At 38.2% G+C, this 26,688-nt stretch overlaps 1 protein-coding gene across 3 annotated transcripts in view; it reads right to left on the bottom strand.

Annotated features, from left to right (window-relative positions):
* The window catches only part of LOC145694628 (uncharacterized), a 610,937-nt gene that overhangs the window by 43,040 nt on the left and 541,209 nt on the right, over window positions 1-26,688 (bottom strand). For all 3 annotated transcript variants that reach the window (XM_081771034.1, XM_081771036.1, XM_081771035.1), the window contains exon 8: window positions 11,448-11,969. In XM_081771034.1, coding sequence (XP_081627160.1) covers window positions 11,448-11,969 — 522 coding nt within the window. The remainder of the gene's footprint in view (window positions 1-11,447; window positions 11,970-26,688) is intronic.

The following is a 26,688-nucleotide window of genomic DNA, read 5'->3' as shown; positions in this document are numbered from 1 at the left end:
GCTTTAATTTTTTTATTATATTTTTTCCTACTTTCTGAAGACTCATTTGTAAAAATAAAATCCCCCTTCATTTTCACAATATTACAGAACCATCCAACATCTACACACACACACACACAACATACACACAGTACTCGATGAAAAGGTAGTAGCAGTAGTTTGCCTAAGAATCCAATTAGTGTTTTTATTAATTAACACAAGTGCATATTGCTAATCTCTGGGAAGAAAAGAAAAAAGGCAAGGAGGAGGAATTGCAAAAAAAAAAAAAAAAAAAATAATTAAAAAAATACTAAACGAGAGAGTGAGTAATTAATTTTAATCGGAGGAGTAGGAGGAGCTCGCCGTTGAAGGAAGCAGAGTGGAAAACGGGGCTTTAATTAGTAAGAACTCACGACGTCTCCCGGCCTCTTAAAACTACTTTTCAGTTCATACAGCGTTTTTGGAAAAGGAAGGTGGAGAGGACGGTGGGTAAAAAGGAGGTGGCTTTGCACTTTCTTCCCAGAGAGAAATTTTACCACCCCCTCCCCTACCTCGTAAGAACGAAGGAAGGAAGGAATAAGTTCATTATGCATGAGTTTTCCCAACTTTTCCAGGCCCATCTCGAATGATTACAAGGTGCAGTAAAAGATTATACGACCAACAGCTTGCTATCTGATCTCTCTCTCTTTCTCTCTCTCCTTCATCATCTCTTTTATTTCTTATCTTGAAATTGGAAAAGAAAGTGAGAATGAGTGAGCTGTATTTTTGACAAGAGCAAAAGAAGGCATATTTAAAAGGGGATAAAAGACGAAAGAAAAATACCTCCTTTTCTCTATCTCTCTAGGCTGAGCTGTGACCAAGTACGAGAGTCTAATTAATGAGAACTCATGAAGGGATTGAATTGATATGCACTTCTTGGGTAGATGGAAAATGATGATGAAGGGAAGAGAAGAAATCATAGTCCAACCACCAACTTTAGTTTTCTTTCTTTCTGTTTCTCTTACTTTTGCTTTTCTCCTTTTTCTTTTTTCTTTAATCTAAAGAATTGGGACGGTGTCTAAACTCTTTAGGTAATCCCATTTCTTTCTCGACGGATTTTTTCCCTTTTCTTATTCATTTATCCAATAATTAGAAACTGATAAAACTTGGTATCTTTTTCGATGTACAAATGAATATAATAAACCAAAAGAACCAAGGATTTTATAAGCAACCAGTAAAACACGAAATAAATTAGTATTCGGAACAAAAGTTGTGTTGTTATTACCGAAGTTAAAACAATATGATCTGTGTGGACCCGGAACTATGGTAGCCCATGAGACGACCCAGGTCTTCCAATAGAAACACATCATCTTTCGAGACGTATCGAGACGAGACAGCCTTGTCTCATAGACAACCTTATTCTCGAACCACATTGCAACGTTCAAACTAGGCTAGTTCTTTCCCTCCATAATGCACAACTACATTCTGGCCATGAAAGATATGGACCACCGCACTAAACTCATCGCTCTCATTTCCAAAATCAAGTCATGTTACAGTTATTACTGAAGTATTTACTTATGAAATGAAATGAAATCTTTAAGTTTTACGTCCCACGGTTATATCGGCCAGGCTTAAAGGAGATCGATGATGATGAGAAATTAATGAAATGGTGGAATGAAGCGGGAAAACCCCGAGAAAACCCACGTACACGGTGTTTGTCCACCACAACGCTCACTTGGCGCGAGCTGGGATCGAACCAATGTCTCCATGCATCACTGTCTACAATATTTGTACATAGTATGAGAGCTCGTCAAATTCAAGTTTTGAAATTTGATTCGAACAAACACAAAATACGCTAATAAAAGCACTGCAAAAATGGCGTAGTCAGAAAAAGACATAGATGCTTGCTCCATATCATACACCAATTCAAGGAATTGATATAAGAAGGGTATTAGAACGAAGAGAATGAAACATTACGGAGAGAAGAGCAGAGAAGTTGGTATCCCTGCATAGATTCTTTCTACTTTTTTTTTCTTTCTTCACTTAAATGTTTACTGTGCAACATTCTTCATCAAATGCCTTTCTCGTAGTACAGTGTCTCAGTAATAACCAGTCTTTTCTTCTCTGCTTGTTATTTCTTGCCAACTACAACAGTGTTAATAGTCGTGGTGACAATATAAGCACTTCATTGGAAACAAACGATTTGTTCTGTAAGCACAAAACGTTATTTTTTCTTCTTTGGCTCATTGTCCCGAGATCCCATTGTGTTTGCTCATTATCATTAACCTCTGGGAATTTCTTTTCCTAATAAGAAAACTAGAGAAACGGCTAATAAAAAGGTACATAGTCAGTCATTCATTAACTACAAATGTGTCTTAGCATCAAAAAAGATTTTATTCGTTTTATAAGCGAATGATGTCAGAATATCTTTGTTCAAGAACGGAGGTGAATACAAGGTTAAAAATGCAACAATTTTCCACACACAACAACTTTAAAGATGAACTTAAAAGGAAAATTAACAAACGACATTTATCACATCACCTGCCAGCATGCCTGTTCACATCAAGTTCAAGAAGAGGAGCGGTTCACTTTCTTCGCTTATCGCAATTATTTCTGGCGGCCAGTTTGCAAACGAGTCTCAGTCTCACTGCCTTCAGCGGCGCTTGCATTTACTAACTTCAAAGAGGCTCAAACTCTCATTCGCTTGAGCTCGCTATCGTCAACAGGGCTTGTGCTCATTAATCTCATTGAGGGTAAAACTGGCTCAGACTCTCATTCTCCCGCTATCTTCAATAGGGCTAGTGCTCCTAATCTCAGCGAGACTGAATCCAGTTCAGACTCATTCGCTCGAGCTCGCTATGTACAACAGGGCTCGTGCTCACTAATCTCAGCGAGACTGAATCCAGTTCAGACTCATTCGCTCGAGCTCGCTATGTACAACAGGGCTCGTGCTCACTAATCTCAGCGAGACTGAATCCAGTTCAGACTCATTCGCTCGAGCTCGCTATGTACAACAGGGCTCGTGCTCACTAATCTCAGCGAGACTGAATCCAGTTCAGACTTATTCGCTCGAGCTCGCTATGTACAACAGGGCTCGTGCTCACTAATCTCAGCGAGACTGAATCCAGTTCAGACTCATTCGCTCGAGCTCGCTATGTACAACAGGGCTCGTGCTCACTAATCTCAGCGAGACTGAATCCAGTTCAGACTTATTCGCTCGAGCTCGCTATGTACAACAGGGCTCGTGCTCACTAATCTCAGCGAGACTGAATCCAGTTCAGACTTATTCGCTCGAGCTCGCTATGTACAACAGGGCTCGTGCTCACTAATCTCAGCGAGACTGAATCCAGTTCAGACTCATTCGCTCGAGCTCGCTATGTACAACAGGGCTCGTGCTCACTAATCTCAGGGGGAGTTGCGGTGGCTCAGTGGTAGAGCGTTCACCTCTGGTACTTGGGGTCCCTGGTTCGATGCCAGCTCGCGCCTAGTGAACTTTGTGGTGGACAAACAACATGCACGTGGGTTTCCTTGGGGTTCTACCGTTTCTTTTCACTTTCTTCATTCTACCATTTCATTCATTTCTCATCATCACTGTCTCCTTTAGCCTAGCCAGCATAAACGTGGGACGTAAAGCTCAAAGATTTCATTTCATTTTCATTTCACTGATCTCAGCGAGACTGAACCTAGTTCAGACACTCATTCGCTCGAGCTCGCTATGTTCAACAGGACTCGTGCTCAATAATCTCAAAGAGGCTCAAGCTAGCTCAGTCCCATTTGGTCGAGCTTTGCCTCGTTCATACTAACCAGAGTGAGACTGAAGCCAGTTCAAACTCATTCGTTCCAGCTCGCTGTGTTCAACAGGGTTCGTGCTCCTAATCTCAGCAAAACTCATTCGTTCGAATTCGCTATGTTCAACAGGACTTGTGATCACTAATATGAAGGAGGGTCAAGCTAGGTCATTCCCATTCGCCTGAGCTTGGCCAAGTGCTTACTAATCTCAGAGACTGAAGCCAGTTCAAGGTCATTTGCTCGAGCTCGTTATGTTTAACTGGGCCCGTCTCACTAATCTCTAAGACGCTGAAGGCACCTCAGAGTCGCATTCGCTCGAGCTTGGCCTCGTGCTCACTAATCTTAAAAGGGTTAACACTGGCTCAGACTCATTCGCTCGAGCTCACCATGTTCAACAGGGCTCGTGTTCACTAATGTGAAAAAGGCTCAAGCTAGTTCAGAGTCCCATTCTCTCGAGCTTGTCCTCTTGCTTACTAATCTCAGCGAAACTGAACCTAACTCAGACTCTGATTCGCTTGAGCTTGATATGCAGAATGAGGCTCGCGCTCATTTATTGAGGAAACGCTGCACACAATTATTTGAATTGGCGAAAAATTAAAGATGTATGCTTGCTTTTAAACACCCTTGTTTGACTATAGGCTATCTTCCACAAACAGAATTAAAGCTATCGGAATAAGCTACGTGAAAAAAAAAAAAAAAAAAATGTTCCCTCGGGTTCGTTATCCAGTGGTAGTGAAGGTGTTTACAGCCTACGTTGACTAATGTGCTGTAACTCTGAACACACAGTACTCGTCACAAAGAAGAAAAAAAATAGTAGATTGGAAATAAAAATATACAAATTAAGAAATGTCACTTGAAACGCTCCCCCCCCCCCCGACTCTTTAGTTATTGATTTTGGTTTTTATTATGTTTTCCGTCCTTACGCAACACCAAATTTATGAAGGACGAAACCTATTACTAACTTGGATTTAGAATGAAAACAGGGATTTAAATCCGTCGGGCGCAGAGACCCTTACGGAAGATCAACCCTAACAGTATAGGCCACTCACCACTATACAACCTCTCCTCCAGGTGTTAGCAAAAAGTTACAAAGAAAAAAAACTCTCTCAAACTGAAAAAAAGGTATAGTTCTCGAATAATAATAATAATAATAATAATAATAATAATAATAATAATAATAATAATAATAGTGTAGGTTCTGCGTTTTTTTAAAATATATTTTCTGTAGTTTCATTTACGATACTTGAATTGTATGCGGCATGTTATAGTCTTACCACAGAAAAGGAAAATTAAAAAAAAAAAAAAAACATGTAACAAAATGCTTCTTAATGCAGTGAAACATGATAATAATGGTTCTACATGAAGTATATTACTGTAACGTAGGAAAATAACCAAGGTCTAAATTGTCAATCTCACACACAAACACACACACAATGGTACACAATGAAATTACATATATGACACTTGGGGTACAATATTCGTCTGCTGCAATGAAACCGATGCAATGCAACGTATATAGCAAGTAATGGAAGTGCTAACACAAGCTCTGTTGCCTTTCTCCAAGAGTCGCTAATTAATACAAACACGCCGAGGCATCTTCAACTCTCCCCCCACCCCCCACCGCCCCATCCACTTAACAACCACACATTTTCACTTTTGTTTTTTAATCGCTGCTTCCCGAAAAGTGCTACACGGAGACCGATGTTTGTCTTCCTCTTCAACCAACAGACATATACAGCTACAGCGAGAGCAAGGGACCCCGTGTCTGTTTATCTCGTCGAGGGGGGGGGGGGAGAAAAAGTGTCAAGATGAAGCGATCTGACATCATCCGCGGGTGCTTCAAGATGAAGTTGTTCACATTATCTCGAGTGGCAGTTTAGGTTTACCCAAGCTTCGTCTCTGCATATGTGTGTGCGTAAGAGTTAACAGTATCAGTGCTATGAACACGTTGAAAGCCCACGCGCACTTGACTCGCTTGTATCAACACCATTTCGCTTTTCGAGTTTGCGTCCACGCTTTCGCTCCCCATGTCCCCCCCTCCTGTCATGGTCTTCACACATACAAAGGGAAAGATATCTTGGGGTAATGAAACAGTGTCTCTTTTCCTTATTCCCACTAATTACGGAACACTGGAACCGATTATTCATTGTTTGCACGTTTCCAATGAAATGTTTAGGAACGATGCCAAAAACAGAACGATTATCAGTAGCACGCGTAGAATTTCGTCGAGAGGGGAGGGGATTCAAGCTCCAAAATTCATATAGTTTCAGGTGTTTCTATACACATCATCTATGATAAATATTTGTATTTGCATATCTTGCTCAAGGGAGAGTTAAACCCGGAAACCACCTTGTGTACATCGCTGACTGTTATAGATTATATATATATATACATAAGGGCGGATCCAAGGGGAGGGCTATAGGAGCTATAGCCCCCCTTGACCATATCCTGGATCCGCCACTATATATATATATATATATATATATATATATATATATATATATATATATATATATATATATTTGGTCTAGGAATTAATTCGTGCGGTTGGTACGCACACATTGAAGCTGTAGTACAAACACAAAATACATAAATACCTTAAGAAAAATATTGTCCATCGCTAGCCACCACTTTCGCCCATCTGTCAGGCAATGTACGGATTCCGTGGCGAAAGAAGTCCTCATCCTTGGAAGCGATCCAGTCAGAGACCCATGTTTCGATATCTTCTGAAGAAGTAAACCGCTGTCCAATCAAATCGTTGTTCATGCAATCGAACAAGTAGTAGTCCGAAGGAGCAACGTCTGCTGAATACGGCGGGTGGGGTAAAACTTCCCATCCGACATTTTCTAAATAGGTTTTGACCGGTTTTGCGACATGTGAGCGAGCGTTATCATGTTGAGCAATAAGTTTATCATGTTTGTTCTCCCATTCTGGTCGTGTTCTGGCCAGAGCTTGCTTCAAACGCATTAATTGTCGTCGATAACGTTCTCCATTCATAGTTTCACCCGGTTGCAGCAGCTCATAGTACACCACACTTTTCATATCCCACCATATGCACAGCATAACCTTTGCACAGTGAATATCTCGTTTTGGTTGTGATGGACCTGGTTCACCTGGTTTCACCCAGGCCTTTTTTCGTTTAGGGTTCTCGTAATGGATCCACTTCTCATCACCCGTAATAATTCGATGCAGAAACTCCTTTCTGCTCTGTCGTTGAAGCAGCAATTCGCAAATGGTTTTTCGTCTTTCAACGTCTCTGTCTTTCAATTCATGTGGAACCCAATGTGACATCTTTTGAATCATTCCCATGGCTTTCAAGCGTTTGCAGACTGTTGTTTGATCAACGCCTAATGCTGCTGCAAGTTGTTCCTGCGTTTGACACGAATCCTGCTCGAGCAATGCTGTCAATTCTTCGTCTTGAAATTTTTTTGGCTGTCCAGCTCGCTCTTGGTCTGCCAAGCCGAAATCACCACTTCTAAACAGTGCAAACCACTTCTGACACGTTCGCTCAGCTAGAGCATGGTCACCATACACTTCCACCAAAATACGATGACTTTCAGTCGCACTTTTCTGCATGTTAAAGTAATGCAGCAGGACACCCCGCAAAAACACTTTATCAGGCACAAATTGCGCCATGTTCACTTAACTACAAACTGGTGTTGTTGACGCTTTAATCCACTGCCCTATACTACGAACGATACGCGATGACAGGGGTTTGCAACACATGTGTGGATACACGGAACTGTGGGACGCTCCGTTCGTTGCGCCATCTCTTGTCCACCCGCACGAATTAATTCCTAGACCAAATATATATATATATATATATATATATATATATATATATATATATATATATATATATATATATATATGTGTGTGTGTGTGTGTGTGTGTGTGTGTGAAATCCGGATGGACGATAATAACCAGATAACGTATGGCGAGGAGTATCTATCTGGTTAACTGACTGATGAATTAATTTGACATATAATGTCCACTTTCAGCACCGAGGCTATATTGATATGTACCCATAATTTAACATTGAATCAAAATGCGGAAATTGGGTCTGGGTCTCTCATAAAGGTAAATGTTTTTATACCGTACACATGACTATCAAAATAACGGAAACACCTTTTGCTTGCAACACGTAAGAAGTATTAGTGGTAATTCTGAGGATGCGTGTGCACACCTGAGTACTGTTAGCGATGTATTAGGTGGGTAACCAACTAAAGCTCGTCAGGAGGGGTAGGACTGAGGCGCGCAGATTATGCTGATGTAAAGTGAAAAATGCCTCCGAGTTACAACGGAGCCAAACTGTGGATATTCGGTTCACTAACCAGGTGTCTCTAAGATAAATAGAATGTTGGTGTGTCGCGAGTGTTCGAGATGACAGCCTTTGAAAACGAACATCGAATAAGTTAGAATTCTAATGCATACTATCCGAGTACTTTTCATATTCCTGATTTGACATATTTATTTTATAGTTTCTACACTTAGTTACTTTGTAAAATGACTCATCCGTTTAATACACGTACAGTATAGTGTGAATATGATTGACTGCAACCAATTGCCAAGTCCATGATCATGACTGACTAGATAATTTCAAAGTACGCAATAGAGACAATATATATTAATAATGGGAACCCTTAGGCACGGTTTCGGCTTTGGTTTGGCAGTGTGCGGTTTTATATCGGAGCAACCCAACAAATGAGCTGTTAGAAGAAGAAACTCAATCAAAAGTAATTTGAGAAACCTTACAGTAAAGCTGAGCATGTTCAAATCCTTTTTAAGTTTGTTGATTTTGAAAGGTTTCAAAATCCGATTTTCAAGATTTTTTTTTTTTTTTGAATGAAATACAGTTTGGTAACTGTAATTCGATAAATGCTTCGGAAAGATTAATTCATTTTGGGGAATATCATTCTAGTGTTCACGCTCTCCTTGGTTTACAGAATTCCTTTCAAAACGACCTGCCAAGTGCTGACTTGATTATTCAATTTAGCTCGTATTCGGTGTAGCAAGAAGTCCTTATATAGCAAATGTCGTGGATGGACATATAAACAAGAAGTAATCCAACCTTTTGTTATCGACAGTCTGTCTTGTTACTTCCAAAGGGTTTTGTTAGTAAAGCTAGTTTTTTGTTGGGGAAGGGGGGAGCGGAATGTTGGACGACGAAGAAGAGAGAGGGACATAAGTTGCATGCTGCGGAAATGAAGATGTTGCGATGGATGTGTGGAGTGATGCAGAAGGACAAAATTAAGAACGAAGTGATCGGAGAACGGTAAAGGTAAGACGAGTAGTAGAAAAACTATAAGAAGGTAGACTGAGATGGTTTGGGCATGTAAGAAGATTTTTAAAGTACATAGCAGATGCTATAGAAGTGAGTGAGAAACGTGCCTGAGGCCGGCCAAAGAAGTGGGAAGAATGTGTTAAGAACGTTAAGGTGCAGTGTGGTGTCACAGCAGTGCGATGGTGAAATCGGTAAACTTAGGTCAAGCTCCACGATTCCTCGTGATTAATATAGTTTTTTTCTTTGAAGAAAGAAGTTAGTTAAGAGTCTTCATCCCGGCGAAATTAAAATACCGCTAATTTTACAGTAATTATGTGATATCTTCAAATAGATAAAAGATAATTGAAATATTGAACAAGAGCGCCCTAGATAATATTATTTTGCGTGAGGTACCCTTATCACAAGTCACCTAGTGGCTTTCCGTTTTCAGCTGTTTAGAAACGCGAAAATAAATGCCGATTTTCAAAATGGCTCGAAATCGAAAGCAGATAAGTGAGTCGTGATAACGGTTTCTCGTGTAAAATAATATTGTCTAGGGCGCTCTTGTTCCACATTTCGATTATCTTTTATCTATTTGAAGATATCACATAATTACTGTAAAATTAGCGGTATTTTAATTTCGCCTGGATGAAGACTCTTAAGTCAGTGAATACATAAAATACTTCAAATAAAAGTGTGTGTGCTCCGCAAATAACTCAAACTATAGTCCATTTTAACAACCAATACCTACGGCAGTTTTCTTCCCACTTGATAACGAACGAATGTTTTTCAGAAAGGATAAGGGATTAACATAATTACCGGCAATACAACTTTAAAAAGGAAGTTTTGCCTTCACAAGCATCACATAATGTCTCATACCTCGCATATATTTCATTGTATTCTTTGAGTGAACTATGAACAAAAGGAACTATGTTAGTAATTTCTAGAGCTCTAAAAATAACAAATAAAAATAAAAAAAACATATCAACAGAAATATTTTCGTTAGACGTGCGTTTAGAATGTCACAGCATTCTTGTTGGTGTGACACGTTGATTCGATTTTTAATTGGATGAATTATGGTAAAGAAACAAAAGAATAGTTAAGGTTAGTGTAAAGGAACAAGTTTTGCCGATAGATATCACTACAGTCTTCGTATCTCTCCCATGTATTTTTTACCATTCACAAAAATTTACAATTCTCTTACAAATTTCAACCTAGAGACTTCATTTTTTTAGAGAAGGAACTTCATAACCTATTAAAGGGAACAATCCCTGTCGACTTTTTATTTAGAATTTTCTTCATTGTTGAAACAGTTCCATTGTTAAAAGTTTGGATATCTTTTTCAACAATCAAGCCATTTCAACAATGAAGAAAATTCTAAATAAAAAAATCGGCACGGATTATTGCCTTCGATATATTATGAAGTTCCTTTTCTAAAAATTTGAAGTCTGTAGGTTGAAATTTGTAAGAGAAATAGTGAAGTTTCCTGACAGGTAAAAAATACATGGGAAAGATACGAAGACTATAGTGCCATCTATCGGCAAAACTTGTCCCTTTAAACCAACCTTAAAGCCATTCATGAATGAGATAAACTGTTTCCACGTAATAGAATACATGCTAATGAACAGTATATATTAAATCCCGCATGTTAGGGCTAATTCTGGCCGAATTTAATATTCCGTTGATGTAACTGGAAAATAATAATGATATTGGTTGACATTTAATTACATCCCTGTACAACATCAAAGTTATGACGAATGGTTATTCCTATCATTTAAGTGGGCTCTAAACCATCTCTGAACTAACTTAAGGATGTTGCAGATGAATAGTAAACAACCATCATACAAGTTTAGTAATATAATAATGTAATTTGGTAAATACTATGAAGTTTATCTATCGTTCAATGGGTTTTGATAAGCAATTGATTGGTCCTGCACTGGGTTTACCTCTGGATGCTAAGTTCACTAACAATCGCAACCTAGGTATTATACAGAACGTAATCCACAATAGCACTTTGAATCTGACTGCAATGAGTTGGTGCGTCATCGTGCAAATTGTTCTTCGTCTACTATTTACTGAAGCATGTTACAGAAAACAGGATGTCAACATGAAAAAACATGACTTTCAAGAAACAGTGAGGAAGAATTTTCAATGTTGTTATTGAAATGTCACAGTACCCAGTCTCTCTAAAGGTAGATTTACTCTACTGTGCTGTTGGTTTTATGTAGTACACCTCTCAATGTTTCAAATGTCATACTTTTTATGCTCATCTTCAGTAGAGAAAGCATTCTTCTCCCACTGCATGGAACAGAGATGCATAATATTCTACAATAGTAATAAAAATAAAAAATAAAAATAAAATAAAATAAAAAATCTGAATCTAGAAGTCAGCAGCTACTGTTCTACTACCATCACCCAATGAATAGCTCCCACTTACCTCATGTCGCAGGGGACTTGGGACCGAGGCAGGCGATGCGCGTGACTCTGGCTTCACCTGTTGTTGATGATGAATATGTTGTGGTGGAGGAGGTGGTGGCTGCTGCTGAGGTGGCGGCTGCTGCTGCTGTGGTGGGGGTTGTTGAGGCGGAACAGGTTGTTGTTGTGGCGGCGGTTGTTGTTGTTGTTGTGGTGGAAGCTGCTGTGGTGGAGGTTGTTGAGGCGCGGGAGGAACGTAGTTAACGGGAGGACTGTGGAGATTGGAGTACGGGGCGTAAAGCGTCGGAGGGAAAGGACTAGGGTTAGAACTTGTGGTGGTGGTAGTTGTTGTTGTGGTATGAGTCGTATGTGGCGGATAAACAGGAGGTCGACTGACAGGTGGAGGTACGGGGACCGGAACACTGCTCGGCGCAGAGCTCGCAGGCGACAAAGGAGGAAAGGTGGTTAGCGAAGACGAATAGTTGGAGGAGACCGTGCAGTTCGGAGGAGAAGGAGGCTCCGGAATTCGGGGACCGTTCGACACCTGCAAACACATCAAATTCATAATTACTCCACTTGAAAAACACAACAATTCACAGAATGTTTTGAAACTGTCACTTCATGCACAATATTTCTATCCTTCAGATACATCTAATCTTGAACACGAACTGGAACCGAAAGACGAAATATCTTTGCTGTTCTTACCATTTGCAACAAACTCACGTAGACCAGATTCACACTCTATTAATTAATAAAACTATTTATACAACACGTAATCAATATATTGTAATAACTGAAATAATATATCAATTAATAAACAATTGACTGAAAATGGTTCTGATAGTAAACTGGACTGGATTTAGGTCTGGATGCTAAGTTGACCGAAAATGAAATTTGCAACTGCACTTGCAAGAATAGCTTTGTAAAGAGTAAAAGACGTCATTTTAGAGCTAAATATGTCGACGGCTAATACACATTACTCTTCTGTTTCAGATTTTGCTAAATAGTGAATCCTGACCTCATCTCACACATGACCGACAAATTTAACGTTATACTAAAAAGGAGTTTGAACATTTCTTGAAAGATTCAACCATGTAATACGAACGAGAGTTTAGTTCGAACTATTATTATTAAATATATTGAATATAGCCAAAGAATCAAATTACGTAAAAACGTATAAGAAACATCACAGTTCATTAATACATACCAAAACACTGCTATATTTAGATCTGATACACAACTAGTAACTGTTCAAACACTGAAGCAACGTATGATATACATACTTCGTTAATAAGAGGTCTGTTGATGTACTATTTCTGACTCTCTCCTACTGGAGTAATGTAAGAATATAAAAAGTAGAAAACGTATTTGAAACTATTCAAAACTCTCTTCCCTGTTCCATTCACACAATTGATACAAAGAAGTAACTTCTTTCACTTTTTTTCCTTTTCATCAGAATTAGCATTCAACATCACACTAACGGGAATATACTACAGTAGAGAGTCGATTATCCGAACGTCGGTCAACCGAACGACCGCTTAACCGAACTGTGAATTCGCTCGCACCTGTTACTCTCCCACCCTACCGTCCATCATCCCCCTCACTCCCAAACCAAGTTTCCCATAGTAGTCGCCGTACTGAGCCACCGCTGGCGGAACATTGCTTCTAATGGGGCCTTCATAAGGCGCTGCTGACCGGCCAAGCCGCCAGTCGCTGTGTTTCAACGATCAGCACACTTCTGTCGGTTTGGCACTGGCTGTAGAAGTACCGGCAGTATCAAAGCTGTTCACAGCAACAGCTGCGCCAGCTTAGAGTTGAGGCGTGCCGCTCCGCGCCTGGCAAATAAACATGTACAGTTCGATTATCCGAACAAACCAGTTTTCCGAACACCCATGTCCCCCAATTACTTCGGATAATCGACGCTCTACTGTACTTCTAAAACGCCCATTGCCCAAGCTTTGATTGCTTCTCGTTTTGTTATTTCATATATAGCATTACGTTCAATAACTTTAATCACTCTCTCTCTCTTTTATTACAAGAATCTTGCACCTTAATCTTTAATAAACGAAAGGAATTGTCAGAGATATACTAATTGTTTGAGAAAGGAAACAAGAATCTTCACTAAAAGCTCTATAATTAAAACTTTTCCAATTTTAAGTGAGCATTAAAAGTTTTGAACTATATTGTTTGTAAGAAAATAAAAGCAAATTTTATATTATACTGTGTAAGAAATATGCTATTTTCTTCTGACTATGGCTGCACATAGTGAATTGAAGTATCCAAAAAATAAATAAATTTTATTTAAAAAAAAAAAAACTTTTAAATATTATGCTTTTATAAAAATGAACAAGAGAAAATCGTCTTAGTGGGACAAACTAAATAAAGAAATGGAAATAAGACTAAAAGCACTGTTTTTTTTTTTTTCGAATATAAGGATGATGGTTGATAAGGTATTCCAAAACTGGCATACCGCGCCATAAGTAATAACCTGTTCGTGGCATATATTGCCATCTATGGAAGAAATAACATATTAAACGGCGTGACAAACATCTTGGCATTTGAAGGTGGCGCTCCAAGTTCCCTTTAAATTGTGCTAGCAAATGAAAGGCCAGCGGTATTGCCACGTTTATTTTGTTTACATCCACGTCTATCCTTTGTCACCTGATCGTACTGTAGTTTGTCTGCTAAGCCATAACTACTTGGCAACGTTACGCCAGAGCTTGCGTTTTATTTGTTTAGCTGAAATGCTAAGATGTTTGTCAAAGGCTTTAGTTTCGACTGTCTAGCTGTGTCAGTTCGTTGGGTACAGTTATTTGAATTAATCGCTGTGCATTGAGCTTGTATACCGGTACTGCATGAGAATGCTCCAGCACACACAGGTATTGTTGCCAAGGCTGCAGTGAAAAGATGTGGCTTCGAATGATCCAGTACCCACTCTACAGCCCAGCTTAGCACTGTTCGTGTGGATTGGAGCACTGTCGTGCAGTATGCACGCTCAACGCACAGCGATTCAAATGACCGTATCCAATCTAAACAGCTGGAACTAGTACATTATTTCTTTCATAGATGGCGCTACATGACACGAAAGGTTTATTGCCAGAGGCGCGATATTTCAGTATCAAGTCGGAAACTTTTGGAAGTACCCTCGTAGAAATGTCACTTCAACATTAAATTTTGTCCAAAGCTTTCAGTCTCATTTCTCTATTACCCTCACCTCCACGATAAAGTGCACTTTATAAAAGCATATTTTCCTCTTTTAAACGCTTAAATTTTTGTCCAATATCCTACAAACCAATTCTGTACTCTTAACAGCAAAGCAATAGTAATAGTTTTTTATTTTTCCGTTAGAGGCGCCACACTAAGGTCTCGAACCAGCCCTGAACTACTTGCCATATATTGCAATAGTGCTTAATTAACTGACGTTGGGGCCGCGGAGGCTGTGGTAGAGCGTTCACTTCTGGTGCATGGGGTCCTTGGTTCAATTCCAGTTCGCGAAAGTGAGCTTTGTAGTGGACAAACACAGTGTGCGTGGGCTTTCTCGGGGTTCTTCCGTTTCTTCCCACTTTCTAAATTTCATTCTTTTTCCATCATCACCGTCTCCTAGCCTTGCCAGAATACTCGTGGGATAACAGAATAAAAGTTAGTTTTCATTTCCTTTCAATTAATTGGCGCTCTGTTACTTGCCACTGTATTACCTATATATACACATACACAATATAAATACATTTATAAACTTTACAGTAAAACGATGCTCTAGCTAGTATGGCAATGGAAGCGAATGAGTTACTGCAAGATATCACTCGTAGGCAGAAAAGTAGCCAAATAAAACAACGTAATAATAATAAATACAACGGCTATAGTTTTAAACATATCAAGATCAATTTGGACTGCAGAAGAAACATCCTATGGCATTCACAAAAGATTGTTCGTCAAAAGATTTAGTGTTTCAACGTTCTATAAGACAAACCACTACTTGACTGAGCGAAAAAACTACGAAGAAAATATGTGTAATAACTTTAACTCTATTCAACAGCATCCAAAGATATTTTCACGTTGTAGTGTGAGTTTAATACTGTATTTTCAGCTGTATTTCGAATAATCGTAAAACATATAAATACCGAAGCCTAAGTAAAGGATATTTCCCTCAGGCTTTCAGTATTAATAGAACTTTCTGCTACAACACAGAGATAGATAAAACTGATCAATAAAAATTGCTGAAGGCATATTCAAGTATCGAATACATATATTTACTCTGTAGAACAAATGCCTGCAGTAACGAGGAAAAATAACAATAAAAAAAGTATCAGTTACTACTCAGAGCTGTAGAAAAGAGAATATAAAAACCATAAACTATAAACTCAATATAGCATCATTTAGTTCTTTCAAATTTGATAAGACAGAACACTAAAATAAGACTTGCTTTATAGAAAGTTTGGATGTTTTAATGTAATGAAGTTCTAATCTAGAGGACAAATAACCCATTACTTCTATATGACTATATTATATCTTTCAGCTATACAAGTTTTAAATCTGTAAACTTTTGTTATCTTCAATACAATGGATCTATACAGCTTCGAAACTCGCTTTTCGCTGCAGATGGGCGATGCAATTATGTATAACCACCACCGTTTTTTATAGGTTTAATTAAACGGTAAAGATTTTCCTTTTTAATTTGGGAAACAATACCAAAGTTTATGCACTATTTACAGCATACATTTGAGCTGTTGTATGGCGCAAATAACTCCCAACACGCATTTCTTCTGCTCCGGCTGAGGGTTACATGATAGCTCCATAAAACACATTATTTAATGTGAGCAAGACGCATTAAAGCTAGGCATGGACCTCATAGAAAGCATTCAGCATTTGCTACCAGAGAAATTTCAACCAGAAGATCGCTCTATTCAAGTGAATATATCCTGCCCGCAGAAAACATCCCTCCTCCCCTCTACACCCCCTCGTGCAAAAAGCGCAATTTACCACCTTCATAATTTAGCGACCATTAAAACAGCAAGTCCTACTAAATATGTCGATATTATGGTCTTCATATAGCATCAAGAGCTTCCTAGGGTTTACTTGGCCAAGAATTTTACTTCCCTGAATTGCGCAATAACTTGCTTCGTAAACGGGCGTTGGTAATGTTTAACTCGTCATAAATTGGTGCAATCAGGTCCCAGGCTAGATTCTCTTTTCCAACCCAAGTCCAGGTCTGGCTTCAGAGCGAGAGTGTACGCAGGGAAAGAGGAGTGCTGCCGCCATCACAGGCCGCAGTTAAAAGCGAACTTTCATAGCACACTTAACGACGCTCACAACAGGTCCATTATCATCTAAAGTACCACCCTCAATTCCAAAAGACGCTCGTATTACCCAGAATACCCTGCGAACGGTTAAAAGAGAAACAAAAACAGAAAAAAAAGTCCAGAAATAATCGTGTTAGCGCCAATCTGCTGTCGCTTGCGAATCGATTTAGATTGTTATGACAAGTTATTCTGGCAGTTTTGATGCAATTCTCACACAGACACACAAACATACACACACGGTTTTGCCCCATTTCATTACTTCTCTTTTATGTCTGCATTTTAGTTGTAGCCATATTCTCTCGCCCGTAAGAACCTCTTTGCCCATTTACAATCGATACCGAAGAAAAATAATAATAACGATAAAAAAGAAGAAAAAACTCGTTCCCGTTTGGGATCGATTAGCTTATTCGTATTGCGTGCAATATACGGTCAAAACCAAAAGCTTTCATCGTTTCCAGCACCATCTATAGATCTGATGGAAAATTCCTGCATTTCAAAAAGACGTCAACTTCGCGATTGGCATAATAAACAGGATCGTTCTCTTATCGTTGAAAAACGACGATGGAGGAGAAAAGTTGGAGAGCTGTAATACACATCTATACGTATATACTTTTATTTTATGCTAGCATATAAAATTAAAATTTGAAAATACCAGAAACAAGTTTTTTTATTATTGTGTGATGTGTTTTTTTAAACATCTGTCTTGAAGGATCAAAACCCGTAGAGAGAAAAAAAAATAAATGAAATCTTTGAGTTTTACGTCCCACGCATATGCCGGTTAGGCTAAAGGAGACGGTGATGATGAGTGATGAAAGAAATGGTGGAATGAAGAAAGTGAGAGAACCCCGAGAAAACCCACGCACACGGTGTTTGTCCACCACAAAGTTCACTTGGCGGAAGCTGGGATTGAACTACAGAGAGAGAGAGAGACGAGGTGCATCCAGAAAGTAAGTTTCGAAAGCTTACCAAAATGGCACGAGTGGTCAGAGCGAATCGCGCTCGCCCACGAAAAGAGGTAGTGCACACATGTAGTCATAACGTGGAAGATGTGTGAAGTCAATGGTGAGAGAACTTAGTACAGTGAACATGCACACAGTCTCCTGTCGAGTGTGAGGTACGTGCGGTAATCCGATTTCTCAGAGATTCACTTGCAGTTGTGTGAAATATATAGACCGGATGTCACATGTGAAAGTGTGGTCAGATGTGCAGACAATTCACAGAAGGCTGCACCAATGAGCATTACGAACACTGTAGTGGCCAACTGTACACTGTCACACTGAATAAGTGGAAAGTGTCCAGCAGCAATTCTGCAGAACCATCAGTTCACTGTATTTGCAGTCTCATGTTCCCGCAAATCTCGTTCCTGCTGCATGAGATCGCCACCAAGCGATTACAGTTTCGTAAGCTGTGTGCATGATGCGTTTCAATGGAGCACATGAAGCGCCTAGCGTCAGCTTCGATCTTCCTGTTGCGTTTCGCCAGTAAGGTAATCAGTTCCTCAATCGCACTGTCACTGGGGGGCGAAACATAGGGGTTCTTAAGCAACCTCCCCCTGCAGTTCCGATCTTGCGTCCAGCGACTTTTACGTGTTCCCCCACCTGAAGCAATTTCTGGCCGGACAAGGTTTTGAGTTGCAGGACGCAACGAAGTTGCAGACCTGTTGTGCCATCCTAGTTCCTCTTCTTGGCAACATTTTTTTTTTTTTTTTTTTTTTACCAGGCATACCAAAGCTGGTGGTACGACAAATGCCTCAACAAGGATGTTGAAAAGTTCCTTATGTACGGTATCACTTAACTCTACACTAATAAAATCATTTTTCTGATGTTTGTCTTGTATTTTACAATCTATCGAAACTTACTTTCTGGATGCCTCGTATAATATATACGAACTGTTACTCTACGTAGCTACAGGCAAATTCTAGCTTATTTTAGCACCAGCCAACTTCGATATACAATGCTCAGTTACGGAATATCAGAGCTAACGGTAACTACATGCATCCAAGCAGTGTAACGATGCAGGATAGTTTTAACAATAAAAAAAAAAAAATACTAATTCACATCAATGCAACTATTAGAAAGTTCTCTTGTGTGATGAAATTCCATTTATTTGGGATACGGGAGCATCAGATACGAAACGTATCCATCATGTATTCCATTAGTATAAGTGAGAAATCTAACTCATTCAAATACTAATACTTCTTATGTGAAGTTCAACTGATGTAGCTATATTTAGTTTCTTATATTTGTGTAAATGCAATTTTCCGTACTTCAGCATCACAGTACGTAGTGACTAAACTTCTGCCTTATTCTAGCACTATATGAGGGGCTGACATCCGGAGCCCTATTCCCTGGTCTAGAGCAAGAAGTCCCAGGTAAGATTCCTGGTGGGGTGATTCTACATATGAAAATAAACTGAGAAAGTCCTATGAACATGTGTCCGATTTTCGATCTTTACGGAACTGGGGCGTGTTTATGAAGACAAGTGTGAATATTATTTACCGAAATGTAGAGGCGCTGTGGTGTACAGAATAATGGTGAGACAAAAGGTGTGGGAGTTCTCCAACAAATGACAACATTGTGATGTCGCACCGAGGCAACAGATGCAAGCGTACCCAGTGTGCAATCGTGGGTTGGATCAGTGAGCAGTCGTGAGGTCGCGTGCGTGTCGTACTTGAGTGTTGCACCGATTCACTGTACCAGACAAGTATCCTAGTAACTGAATAACACATTTCCTCAACGGTGGATTGGCCATGGCGGTCTAATTAACTGGCCTCCCAGATCAGCCGAACTAACCCCACTGGACTTCTGTTTATGTGGCTGGTTGAAGGGTGATGTATAGAAGGTGGATACATGTGAAGAACTTATCACCGACGCTGTTGCCCGCATTAAAGCCCACCAAGACGATGTTCGATGTGCAGCACAACACACCCTCCAACGCGTTGACGAGTGTATTGAGATGGGTGGGAGACTTTCTGAACACCTCTTGCAGGATGGATCAGTCATCTGTCTACCACAGCGCCTACACAGCATTTCAGTAAGTAATATTCACACTTGTCTTCATAATCATTCATGGATGTGTGGGGTCTTCAATCCGCTCCAGTCCTGTAACAATCGAAAATCGGACACATGTTCATAGGACTTTTTCAGTTTATTTTCACATGTACCTAGGTAGAATCACCTCACTAATTATGTGGCATTCCTCCTGAATCACCTTGTATATATATAGCGTACTAAAAACAAGCTCTTGAACTCAAATTTCACAACAAACATTCGCTATGCTTTTTCTCATAAATTAATCTGCGATACGCATGTCTAAATAACACCTCTAGTTTCAGTTTGAATGCAAACAACTTTTTATCTACTATACCTTTCAAGCAATAAACAGGAGATTCATTTCGCTTATAAAACATATTTGTAAAGATTTGTTTATTTAACAACCATCTCCAATTTCACTAAAATATTTACATTTTAAAAACAATACACTTCGATTCATACAAGCACACGAATATTGCCATATAGTATCTACGTAGCTGTAACACAAGCGCAAACAACGTTCTTTTCCGAAATGAAAATAAATATACCTAGTTCTATTAGTTGTTCCATATCTGATTGTGTAATCCAAATTGCTTGGTATATAACTTTTACGAATATGAGGAAGCTAAACGTTGCAGTCTACCGCACCAACTAATGGACGCTTCCTGTGCTATTACATTAGATTTTAGATAAATATTGTCACTGTTAGCGTTATCACCTACATCGCTTTGTTGCATGATACCCATGTGGGTTGCGTGTTCTCTCCATACAATGCATATTTCTATTATTCTATCATTTACTCGTATATGCACATGCAATGTAAGTTTACTTTTCTGCGGTAACGTCACTGCAAACACTGAAATCACTCAAATGAGCTAAATATAAATTAGGAGCCTTGCTATATATAATTTTAAAACATAAAACCAATACGAACTAAATAAGAATATATCATGCGAATTATATGATTAAAAATAAGAACACAGCCAGTATTCTGTCTTCGTAGGGTCCATTCTATAATCATGCACATCCATTTGGACAATGTTCTTTAAAACTGATCTAATAATTTTCTTCGTATTTTATACAGGGTGTTCACTCGCACTCGGTCCCCGATTTTCGATCACAAAATCAAATTATTGAGCATAATGTAATGAAATTTGCTACGGATATATTCTGATATATGAAATCACAATGTATATTGAAAACGGTCGCCATTAGTATCAATGCATGCCAGGAAGCAACGTGAACACTGCTGAATGTGCTTGAATGTGAACGCCTGAAATTGCCAGAAGTGAAAAACATTGCTGGTCCCAAAAAAAAAGTCGTTGCATCGATAAGTATTCGAGACATTTTCTTGTGATACAGGCGCCTAATAATATAAATTAAATGTGACACATTAGGCCTATATATTTTAACCTTAAAATATCTAGGGGCCAGAGAAGGGATGTAAGCAGGGGTGGGTTTTGGGGGTCCGACGCCCCCCCCCCCGAAATCCCGATTTTTCTGCAAATTTAGTCTAATCGTAGTTGCAAGTTTACAAATTTTAATACAATTTATCCTCAAATTGAATTTGGACGCCCCCAAATGCCTTTGACCCCTCCCGAAATAAATTTCTACGTACGTGTTTGGGTCAGACTCATATCTCCAGTTGCCTTTTAAAAAAGTTCTGGCGTAGACTGTCATAGGAAATACAAAATTTTCACAAGCTCACTCAAGTAGTTGTCAAAAAGCAAACACCAACAAACCTGAGTGCATATCATGTTACTATTGTGCAACAGTTGACGAGGCGTGTCCACGAATGCATTGATGTTAATGGCCACTACTTCCTGTAATGTCACCATTCTTCTCATACACCTGGATAGGTACGTCCGTAACAAATATATTATGACCGATAATTTAATCTTTATAAGGGAAAATCAGGAACCGGGAGGAAGTGAAAGACTATCTTACAATATGACAAAAGTTATCTTCCAATTTCCAAGCTACTTTTTATTACTGTTATTGTTTTCAGTAATTGAATGATGTATACAGTTTTGAATCACATCCTTTTTGGCATTGGAACACAAACGGAGTTGCCAACTCAGTCTTAATATATATATATATATATATATATATATATATATATATATATATATATATATATATATATATATATATATATATATATATATATATATATATATAAATCTCTAATTCCCCCTTACAGAGGCTTCATCCGATTGGCTATTGGTAGAAATGAACTCTGTTTGATTGTCGTAGATGCGGAGCTACTCGACCAACTAAACTGAAAATTAACGACCAAATGTCCATCAGGTGTGTTACATGCAATTTTACATGCTTAGTAAAACATTTCATTTACACTTTTCGTTACATCTGATAAAACTCTGTGAGGATACTAATGAAATTCAATCATTCTTTCCCCGTTTAAAAATATCTACACGAACAAGGATTCTTTTTGGTATAAGCATTATACGTATACTACTTCCGGTTCAAAAAATATACCATCCCAAACTCCGGATTGCATTGTAAATTGAACATCCTGTATAGTTTATCGATGAAGAGATGGGTTTTACACTGTTGAATGGAAGAATATATCGCAAGATACGGAAACAGAAAAAAAAATCATGGTCTATATGAAGAGACGAAACTTTTTCGTTAATGCGATATGTGCGAAACGTTAAAAAAATGGGTATATGTTTCAGGAAACTTCAAACTTCTAGTTTCGGAGCCAGGAATAATGTTATATTATCGCGAATTTTTGCGAAATTAGGCATTAATTGCGATAAGTGCGAATGAAAACGAAAATGTGGAATTCTTGTTAATTATTGCTAATAATAACTAAAAAGCGCATTTTCAATACTATTTAACTTTGAAAAATGTTGAATTTACGAAAAAGCTCTGCCAGTTATTTGATCCAGAAACTATTTCACTTCATAAAGATGTAGACATCAACAAAACTGAACTGTTGTTTAAATCCTTGACTGAGTTTTGTTATGAAAATGTTCATGATCTGTCAGTTGCTTACCGTGAATTTAAAAATAAGGTTATTGAAATTCCCAACAGTGAGGATAAGGAAGTTCACTTTGTATCATTGTTCAACAATTTAAAAGTTAACCACAGGTCTTTGCTCTCAGATCGTTACATTCAATTTGGTTGCCAGTCCCGAGTGTTAACGCCGAGAGATTTTTTTTTTTTTTTTTCAAGTATAATATGATAGGTTGCTGACAGGAGAACAAATTTAAAAGAAAAATTGGTAATATCTTGCTGCATGTTATCATCCTTTAACCAAGGATGGGGTTAAAGAAAGTGTTTAAATTTTTGCATTAATTTCTATATTTCAGTGAATACATTAGAATGTGCATCTAATCAAGGGAATCCTCACTTTTGTATTAGATATATACCTTACTACCAAGTTCCATATTAAAAAAAAAAAAAATGTGCTACCTTTAAAAAAATAAATGTAACATCAATGCGAATATTGTGATAATTAATGCTACAAAATATCAAAATTGTTGCGAAAAAGGTTCATCTCTACTGTATATTTTACTGACACGTGTGAGAGGCAGAAGAAAGATAGAAAGCATATTATGGGTCAATAGTTCCATTCAATTACGGATCAAGACAACAGTGCAACAGGAAATGATACATGCTTTGCCAGTAAGAAGTAATAGTTATAATACACAGATGTCATTCATAACTGAGAAGATGGAAGGAATAACGAAATAACTGCAAGCAAAAAAGTTTGATAAGGTTAAGAAACGCTGGCGAGTGGTAGATAAAACGAAAGGGGCCTGATCGCTGATCATTGTTTGCTAAATCTGTCAAATGTTCCAAGTGCAGTACCATTATTTCTGTTATTTCAAAATATAATACGTTTCCAGTTTGTAGCCATTGCTACTGTCTCTATTCGTGCAGACCCTTTCGGAATAGCGCCTCTAACGCACCACGTGTTCTGTCCAACAATACAATAAGTAATAATAACTGTAATAACTATAGTAATAACCGTAACTGTACTTTAAACGAAGGCAGGCACTACAATAGACAAATGACTGTTTACGATTTTCTTTGTTCTATCAAAGTTCTTTTTAAATACACATACGCGTACAAAGTATAAGTTTACAAAGCTAAATCAGATTGATTCGAAAATACAATCTGACACTGTTCATGCATCGAAACATAAAAAATATTACTTCCTCAGTATCTTCCTTATTATTATTATTATTATTATTATTAGAATGTCTTGTATGTCTACATAATTTCATAAGTGTTACATTTTCCTGTTTCAACCACGTTGTTTTTTTTTTTTTTTACAAGTGTTATATAGGCATAAAGTAGTCAAGGACAAAAAAAAACAGGAAAATCCATGAACAATTCCTTTCCTCATTTTCTGTTGTGTCGTAGTTCAGAAACACAAAATACTCGTTACGGTTCTACGGTAAAAACAGCAAACCGGTGCAGACCGTCTATATGCATTAAGTAAAAAAATCCAACGCTCTAACAATATTAACAATTCACTAGTTTTTCCGGTAACATAGTTGTCTTCATATACTTTTTCCCCACTTTTCTCTCTCTCTCTTGTTTCAGATACAGGAATCGATGGCGAAGGTAATTGCATTTGCGCTCAAGCATTCGATGACATGAAACGATGAGCGAGAAATACCATCACACTTAATTTTGATTCTCCATACTCGATCCACTTTTCGCTAAACAGACACATACTGCTATATATATATATATATATATATATATATATATATATATATATATATATATATATATATATATATATATATATATATATATATATTACCAGAATGTCCATCTAAAAATGTTACACAAGCTGCTTTTCCCTTTTACCATATTCACGTTAACTGGCAACCTACAATGCTAGTGCATTTATGTGGAATGAAAAGCGAACAACGTGCTCTCTCAACACATAGTGTTGCCAGTTAAGGTAATATAATTCTCTCCAAGGCTTTATTATACCTATTCGTATACAGTGACTCAAAAAAGTATTCGTACACTGGAAGTTTCTGACGTAGGATTATATATGAAGGTTAAATAAAAACAACGTTACAATCATCTGAATATGTACATAATTTACTATGTTTGTTCGCGCCACTGGAAATTCTCCGCCAGTCAGGAGATTTCGAAAATACCCCAGGTATCACAATGTATGATACAATATAACGAAACAATGACTTCTATTATTCCAGATACACATGTACAGTCCGCAGCAAAAAACCTGCAACATGAGCCTGCAAGTTTATTGTGAAACGACGAAGTCTTTTGCTCCAAAATAAGTGTGCAGGGGAGGACGCCGAGGTTTCTTATGGTATGATTCGTGCCACTAAGACGTTATGTTGGTTCCCTCCACTGTTAAGCGTAGTTTCACAATAAACTCACATGCTCATGTTGCAGTTTTTTTTTCTGCGGACTGTACACAACACACACATTCCAATCATTCACTTTGAAAACAGCACAATCTGTCCAACGCCATGGATGCACGAAACATCAAAAGATTGGTTGATCGCGATGTTTAATAGTGGTGAACTTCACCTTATACACACTGTCTTTGCAAGACGTCACGGAAGTCCTGCGGCAAGGGTCAGAGTATTGTGTGGTTATATGCGCCTGGTGAACATAATTTGTTCATTGAGAGCAGTGTTCGAAGTGAATAAAAAGCAGAGGCGGTATGTTTTATTATGATTTTGACTCAACATACCAGCTATTTAAAAATTATCTTGATCACTGAAAAACCAGAAATGGTATGTCCTCATTACTGAAAAACCAGAGGCGGTACCACCGCATATCATCTCACTTCGACCACTGATTGAGACCCTTTCTTTACATAATGACTTTTGGCCCATTTGACTCACAGAGGAACATCTTATATTGATAGTAACATTGTTCAATCAAACAATGCGCACTTTATAGAGGAGTGAAGGAAAGTGAGAAATCCAAAGTTTTACGGACTGAAACCCTGAAACACAGGATATACAGAGGAAAGAAGGATCTAGAATCATGTGAAGATGGCAATGCAAAAGATGCACTGATACAGAAAGAACTTCAAAATGATTAAAGTAATCAAAATGACATTTGCACAATAGTATAGTAAGTATTGTACCCATAGACACGCTCAATAACATATGTAATGCAGTGTTGCCAACTGAGTATACAAAATGAAGTTTAGTTAAATGGCACGGAACACAAATTGTAACTAGAAAATCTAATTAGGAGTAAAACCATACCTGTGAAGTCTTAATGTACAGTGTTGCTAACGTTTGGGGTAGGCCTATATGAATTATTATATCAATCTTGGATGTAGACGAGTACTGTATACACAGTATACGACTGGAACTAGTTAAAACCAAAATATGAGACCAAACAAGAATATAATCACTGAAATACGAAAATAAGGGTCGAAGCACAGTGTCGAACCAGTTTAGCCCAAGTGGAAAATCAGAATAGTATCAAATACAACACACAAAACCGAAATGATGCATGCTCTTGGATTGACAATTGGTTAGCAGGCTGACGTTTCTGCTGGACGTAATATTGTAGCACCTCACACATTATTAACAACACTGTACATCACGACTTTACAGGTATGGTTATACTCCTAATTAGATTTTCTAGATGTTATAATTTGTGTTCAGTGCCATTTAACAGAACTTCATTTTGTGCTCAGTTGGCAACACTGCATTACATATGTTATTGAGCATGTCTGTGGGTACAATGTTTGTTTACTATACTATTGTGCAAATATCATTTTGATTACTTTAATCATTTTGAAGTTCTTTCTGTGTCAGTGTATCTTTTGCATTGCTATTTTCACACGATTCTAGATCCTTCTTTCCTCTGTATCTCCCGTGTTTTTGGGTGTCGGCCCGTAAAACTTTGGATTTCTCATTTTTCTTCACTCATCTATCGACTG

The sequence above is a fragment of the Thermobia domestica genome, chromosome 9, assembly GCF_964235325.1.
Source record: "Thermobia domestica chromosome 9, izTheDome1.hap1.1, whole genome shotgun sequence".
Lineage (NCBI taxonomy): Eukaryota > Metazoa > Arthropoda > Insecta > Zygentoma > Lepismatidae > Thermobia > Thermobia domestica.
Note: the sequence above shows the minus strand (reverse complement) of the source record. Positions and strands in the feature narration are given on the sequence as shown.